The following is a 7,560-nucleotide window of genomic DNA, read 5'->3' as shown; positions in this document are numbered from 1 at the left end:
AAAAAAAAAAAAAAAAAAAAAAATATGGATGGAGAGGAGAGCTTATTACAGGAGAAATGCTCTAAAAAGTAGGCAGAGTTTCACCTGAGGAGGGATCATGACTCCTGCCTTCAAATATCTAAAGGAATGTGTGAAAGAGGGACCCAGCACGTTATGTGGAGTCCCAAGGGGTAGAGTTCCCATGGGAAGGAGCTCCAAGAAGACTGATTCAAAGGAAAGAATTTTATTTCACAATTGCAGCTGCAGAGATGAGAATAGCTCCTGGGGGACACACACCTGTAGTGACCTGCTGGGCACCACAGTGGTGGGACTCCTTATCAAATGAACTCACACAATAATGGGCCATCACAGTTTTCACACTGTTGGCAAGTGTTGCCGAGGTCACAAGCATAAGCTGAAATCCAGTCCCTGCTGTGCTGGCCAAGCCGTGAACCGAGGAGCTGCGTCCATCCAGAGGGGAGCAGCCTATTCTAATTCACACAAGGGCTCCGTGGGTGCTTGCTACAGCCCCCTATTCCTGAGACTCCTATGACCTGTTTGTGCTCCTCTTTCGCAGGATGGCTAAGAACTCCCGCACAAGCCTTGCCAGTGCTTCCAACGAAAACTACACCTTCTGCTGGCGGGTGTTCTGTGCTTGGGATTACCTCATTGGAAACCCAGAGGCTGCAGAGAGCAAAACAGCTGCCATTGTGAACAGCATCAGGGTGAGTGAATGAGCCTGTGCAGGCTGCGGGGGTGGGCAGCGCAGGGTCAGAGCCAGCTGCTGGCCCTCAGCTGGAAGCCAGAACTTATCCTCTTCCCATTGATGTTCACTGTCCAGGGCAGCTGTTTCCAAAGTAAGGTGGACATGCTCCAGGAAATGTACCAAAAGACTCAGTGAAGGGAGGGATAAACATTTTGAAACTTCTTTTTAAATTTTTCTATTTTATCCTTTTAAAATTTCAGTATATTTAAAATTTTGTATATTTTAGATAATTTACATAATGGATTATTACCATGTTTCATATATATAACCTGAAAATGAATTAATACATATATGTGAGGGATATAGAATTTTACTTTTAACTTAGAAAACAATGCAATCAGAAATATTCAGAGACTTAGCTCTACTGAACTATACAGTTAAATGGTGCACTCTTTTGAGGAAAAAAAATCTATGTAGATAATTTAAATTATTATAGCCACACTATCTCTGATCCCTCTTCCCAACCCCCAATATCCTTTTTTCAACTGATTATTAGATAACTGATCTCTAATTCATTTATATCAATTGAATCCTACAGAATAAAGTCTTAGACATTGAAGGTATGAGCTGAATTGCTGGGTAAATTGTTTCTAATGATTTAAAATTAATGATGATGCTAAGCTTTTATTGCTGTATGTATTTTTCCTTAAAGGAGGCAATACTGGAAGAACAGGAGAAAAAGAAAAGCAAAAACCTGTAGGTATTAACACTCCCCATGTTGAATCCATTGATAAGATTTGTTTTTAGTTTGGTACAAAAACTATCAGAACATCTACATCTTATTTTCACGATTGTCAGGCAGCATTTCTTTCTTCCCTTCTCATAATGTGATCTGAGGGAACTGAATGATTTTTCCATAGCAATATTTAGGACGACTTCCTCCTTAATAGATCCTGCAACAAGGGTGAGAGGGTCTGAAATTGACCAGTTTCTTATTTCTTACTCTTTTACTTAGATAATAAAAGAGGTATTTTGAGCACCAACTTATGCTGTTAAGAGTAGTTTTATTTAGAAACAAGTCATAAGACACAAATATTATCTAGTTGGTGTTCACAAGCCTTTCAAGATGATTTCCTAGGTTCAAGATTCTTCTCGAGATCTTGAGAGCTATAGTGGTGAGGGCGAGGCCCTTCAACCAGAGAATTGATGAAAGGGAAAGCCATTCCCAGGGAGGGGCTATGGCTCTGACCTCCTGGAGACAGGCAGGTCTGCACATCCCACATCTTACTGGTTATTTAGCCCTCATGATTAGTTTCTACAGTGCAGAAAGCCCGTTCAGAGATTTGTAGAAAAGGACATGGGAAATTCAGGATACACACCCAGCCTCTGGAATAATGAGGGAACTTAGGGAGGTGGGAAGGAGTTGGGAAAGGTTGTCCATAGGGAGTGAGAAGACACAGATTCTAGTCCTGTCTTTGTCATTGATGTTAATGACCTCCTGAACCTGAAGTTCTTCACCTATAAAATAAAAATATGGGATTCTGCCCCCGATTCTTTCTCTGTAGCTCTCCTCCACCAGAGTTGGTAATAATAATAATGTAATATGCCGTGTTGTTATTTTTACCAAGGAAGGTAACATTTTTCATCTCATTTGGGAATGTTTCCTCATTGTGCAAATGAAGGGCCAAAACGTGTAAATGGAAGTGTTGTGAGCTGCCCAAGGCCCCCAGTGGGTAGAATTTCATGGAGAAGATACTATACCTTGCATTCCCCTTCAAATCCTCTTGGCCATACCTTTCTCCCACCCTTGCTGCTGGGTAGGACTGTGCAGGCCACCACCAGCTACACCCATGTACCCCTTGCTGGTACCCACTGTTTGGTGCCCCAGGGATCTTCTGAGGCTGCAGTGCAGGGCATCCACAAGACCCCAGTTGATGCACATGGACATGCAACCAAGAGGCTGGGTGCAACGCTGGGAGTGAATGCTCATGGAGCTACCCTGGACTGCCAGAAATAAATGCTTTCCTATTTCACACTGGGCAGACGGTTCTGTCAGGCATTCCATAAGCCCCTCAGAGGGCCCTGCTGTTGCCTCTAGCTGCTGCCAACCCCACAGCATAACCTTGTACTGATGGCCCCTCTCTCTTGCTCCACTCCAGGACCTGCACTCCTGCTTTCTGGGAACACTTCCCAAATAAACTACCTACAAAAAGTCCTGGGATTCTGTTTTCAGGGAAACCAGGCTAATACAGGCTCCAAAGTGGGCAGAAGAAAGGCCAATTGAAGTCAGACAGGGAGTTGTCCTCCAGTGTTAGAAAAAATGGGTGTGTTTCAGTTCAAACCAGAAATAGGGATGTAAGTACCAGAATCATTACCGATTCACAGATCTGCCCTCACTGTCAGAGACATGTGAGAAGTGAGACCAAATGAGGAAAGAGATGAGCCCCGTGTCTCCCACCTCGTAGTCATTTAGTTGCTCCTTTATTTCCTTATTCATCTAGCAGATACTTATGAAGCATCTGTATATGCTAAGCCTGTTATAAGAGCTGAATATACAGTGCTGAAAAAGCCTAAAAAACTTAGAGCTTACTTCTAAAGAGAAAAGACATTTAAGAAACTCCCAAAGGGAGACAGTCACATGTTGTATTGTGGTAGGTTAACATTCCAAGAAATGTCTTTATGCAATGCTGTCCTTGTGTGAACATCATAGCATGTACTTACACAAACCTAGATCGTATAGCCTACTACACGCTGAGGCTATATAGTACAGCCTATTGCTCCTAAGCTACAAACCTGAACAGCATGCTACCATACTAAACACTGCAGGCAATTGTAACACACAGCAGGAAGCTGCTCTGAGTGAGTCAGTGAGTGAGTGGCGAGTGAACGTGAAGGCCCACGACACCACTGTACACTAACACTAGCGCAGAGTTTATAAACACTGTACATTTCGGCCACACTAAATTTATTTTGTAAAGTTTCTTTCTTAATAATAATCTTAGTTTACTGTCACTTTTTTACTTTATAAACTTTCACATTTTAAAAAACTCTTTGACTCTTTTGTAGTACTTTAAAAAACACCTTGTACAGCTATACAAAAATATTTTTTCTTTATATCCTCATTTTATAAGCTTTGTTCTATTATTTATTTATTTACTTTTTACACTTTCTTTTGTTGTTGTTAAAAACTAAGACCAGGCTGGGCGCGGTGGTACGTCCCTGTAATCCCAACACTTTGGGAGGCCAAGGAGAGCGGACCACCTAAGGTCAGGAGTTCGAGACCAGCCTGACCAACATGGGGGAGCCCCATCTCTACTAAAAAATTCAAAAATTAGCCAGGCGTGGTGGTGCACACCTGTAATCTCAGCTACTCGGGAGGCTGAGACAGGAGAATCACTCGAACCCAGGAGGTGGAGGTTGCAGTGAGCCAAGATTGTGTCAATGCACTCCAGTCTGGACAACAAAAGCAAAATGCCATCTCAAAAAAAAAAAAATTATCCAAAATGAAGTTACCACCTTTTGCAAAAAGCTTTTCTATTTTAAAAATTAAAAAAAAAAAAAAAAAAAAAAAAGACAAAAAAAAAAAAAAAAAAAGACTAACACACACATTAGCCTGGGCCTGCACAGGGACAGGATCACCAACATCACTGCCTTCCACCTCCACAGCTCATCCCACTGGAAGGTCTTCAGGGGCAGTAACAAACATGGAGGTGTCATCTCTTCCGGTAGCAGTGCCTTACCCTGGATGTCTCCTGAAGACCTGCATGAGGCTGTTTTACAGTTAACATTTTTTTAAATAAGTAGAAGTATACAAAAAAAAATGGTAAAAAATAGTAAATACATAAGCCAGTAACAGTCGTTGAATATCATTATCATGTATGTGTTGCACATAATTGTATGTACTATACTTTTATATAACTGGCAGTGCAGGAGGCTTGTTTACACCAGTGTCATCACAAAAATGTGAGTACAATGCATCATGCTACAATGTCTTAAGCCATAGGAATTTTCAGCTCCATTTTATAATGGAACCACCATCATATATGCAGTCCATCATTGACCAAAACGTCATTATGCGGCATGTGACTGTACAATGTCAGATTCATTATGTAGGATGATAAATCATGAGTCCTCCTTTCCTCTCTTCCTGCTTCCCTCCCTCTGCTGAACGAATTTACTTGAATTCCTATATCTTTAATGTTCATATCACAAAATTCCAATTTTAAGTAGCAAAGCAAGAACTAAAACCCAAATGCTCTGACTCTAAAACCAGAGCTGGCTGTTTGTTCGTCTGTTTCAAGCCCCACTGATGGCAGGCTGGTTGAATTTATGGCTCGTTGTTGATCTCTTAGGAAATGAGGAATCCGAAGGTGCGGGATGGGGTGGGCTGGAAGAGCACTGATGCTTCAGGGCAGAGAATCCTCTTGGCAGTGGATGTGCTCCAGTCCCCGAGTAGTATTGTCTGCATCACGGTGCTGTAAGCAGAACTCTGTGTACTGTCCTCATCCCTGCTTCTCTCCCCAGGGCAGTGACGATCTGCCTGAGGATCGTTGCCAATATCCTGGTGCTTCTCTCACTGGCTGGAAGCATTTATCTCATCTACTTTGTGGTGGACCGGTCCCAGAAGCTGGAGCAGTCCAACAAGGAGCTGACACTTTGGGAAAAGAATGAGGTACCCACTGCCATTACCAGCAGCACCCTTCAAAAGAGACACAGATGGGCACGGTGGCTCACCCCCGTAATCCCAGCACTTTGGGAGGCCAAGGCAGGTGGGTCACTTGAGGTCAGGAGTTGGAGTCCAGCCTGGCCAACATGATGAAGCCCTGTCTCTACCAAAAATACAAAAATTAGCTGGGTATGGTGGTGCACACCTGTAGTCCCAGCTACTCGGGAGGCTGAGGCAGGAGAATCGCTTGAACCCAGGCAGCAGAGGCTGAAGTCAGCCGAGATCATCCCACTGCACTCCAGCGTGGGCAACAGAGTGAGACTCGGTCTCAAAAAAAAAAAAAAAGAGAGAGAGAGACAAAAGCAGCCTGCCTCTTTTTTTATTACATGGGAATATCTCTAGGGACATTAGTCCTCTTGTCCTAGAGCATGAACTATAAAAACTTTAAGCCAGATGGACAGTACTAAGGCTTGGGTAAACAATTTTATTTTATTTTTATTTATTTATTTATTTATTTATTTTGAGACAGAGTTTCACTCATGTTACCCAGGCTGGAGTGCAATGGCGCGATCTCGGCTCACCGCAACCTCCGCCTCTTGGGTTCAGGCAATTCTCCTGCCTCAGCCTCCTGAGTAGCTGGGATTACAGGCACGCGCCACCATGCCCAGCTAATTTTTTTGTATTTTTAGTAGAGACGGGGTTTCACCATGTTGACCAGGATGGTCTCGATCTCTTGACCTCGTGATCCACCCGCCTCGGCCTCCCAAAGTGCTGGGATTACAGGCTTGAGCCACCACGCCCGGCCTTGGGTAAACAATTTTAATCATTTCCTTTGGGAAAGAGTTTGATTCAAAAACACCTTCAAGCATTTACACCATTTTCTATCTTTGAGCCTCACCGACTGTGTTTTGCCTTTTGCATGTCTGTTTCTTCACATCCATGTTCCACAAATTGATTCCATCTGCACACTGGAGTTAACAACTGCACTTATTCCGTTGTATGGATTAAAGCTGACCGGGTGCCATTCATGAGTATTTAGGTAGTTTCTGAATATCTAAATGACAAATAATGCTTCCAGAACCAGCTCCACGCAAATGGTTTGTTTTTTAAACAATCATCTCTCCCCGTCCCGTTGTGTGAATATTCCCATAAACAGAAAATTCCCAAGTGAATGGTTATGAATAATTTTAGAATTCTAAATATTCACTGTAAGACCATTGTCCTGAAAGGTTGGTCCAATTTACCTATACAGATGTGAAAAGCAGAAATAGCACAAAAACCACCTTTCAGACCATTTCTATGAAAAATATTACCATCCGTTGGAATTTAAACAGAAACATTGTGTAAGATGGTCATCAATTTATCATATTTATCACTGTACAGTAATTTATCAAAATTTGAGTCTACCCTAGGCAAACTTTTCCCATGACTCTCTTTTATGTCAATTAAGAGACATAAAATTAAGTCAGTTACTGTGTGCTTGTATGTTTGCAGATAGAAAGATGAATAGTTTTTTAAAGATATATTCAGAAATTATTTATTTTATCTCAACTATCTTCTGTACCAGCTAAAACTCTTCTTTCTTATACTATAAGTACAGAGAAACAAAAGCCAGGCATAATTCTCTAGATAATTAATCTTCCATGTGCAGAAAGAATATTACATTATCTCTCAGCCTTTCCTTTTCTATTGGTAATATTTGCAGTTATTTCCGTCTTCCGTCCAAGGTCAGGGAAGTATAAATACAGTGCGATGGTAATTGGGGAAAATGTGGCAGAAATACTAGGGCATCCTGTTCGTTTTTTGAGTCAAGGTTTCACTCTGTTGCCTAGGCTAGAGTGCAGTGGCCCAATCACAGCTCACTGCAGCCTCGAACTTCTGGGCTCAAGCGATTCTGTCAGTTTCCCGACAAGTTGGGATCATAGCCATGTGCCATCTTTTTTTTTTTTTTTTTGGTAGAGATAGGATCTTGCTGTGTTGCCCAGGCTGGTCTTCAATGCCTGGCTTCAAGCAGTTCTCCTGCCACAGCCTCCCAAGCCTCCCAAAGTGTTGGGATCACAGGTGTGAGCCACCACACCTGACCTAGTGAATCCCAAATGCCATGTATGCATGTCCTCAGAACATCTGAGGAGAGTTCAAAAAAAAGGGGGCCACGATAAAGTGGTGGCCACCTTTTGAAAAAAGCTAATTAGCAGAGATTTGGGGAGAT

At 42.4% G+C, this 7,560-nt stretch overlaps 1 protein-coding gene across 1 annotated transcript in view; it reads left to right on the top strand.

The window, feature by feature from the left end:
• TMC3 (transmembrane channel like 3) overlaps positions 1 to 7,560 on the top strand; it is a 39,762-nt gene that overhangs the window by 15,753 nt on the left and 16,449 nt on the right. Inside the window, exons 8-10 of the mRNA XM_017502240.2 lie at positions 557 to 704; positions 1,398 to 1,441; positions 5,210 to 5,357. Of these exons, the coding sequence (XP_017357729.1) occupies positions 557 to 704; positions 1,398 to 1,441; positions 5,210 to 5,357 (340 nt within the window). The remainder of the gene's footprint in view (positions 1 to 556; positions 705 to 1,397; positions 1,442 to 5,209; positions 5,358 to 7,560) is intronic.

This window comes from Cebus imitator, unplaced genomic scaffold, assembly GCF_001604975.1.
Source record: "Cebus imitator isolate Cc_AM_T3 unplaced genomic scaffold, Cebus_imitator-1.0 Scaffold295, whole genome shotgun sequence".
Classification (NCBI taxonomy): domain Eukaryota; kingdom Metazoa; phylum Chordata; class Mammalia; order Primates; family Cebidae; genus Cebus; species Cebus imitator.
Note: the sequence above shows the minus strand (reverse complement) of the source record. Positions and strands in the feature narration are given on the sequence as shown.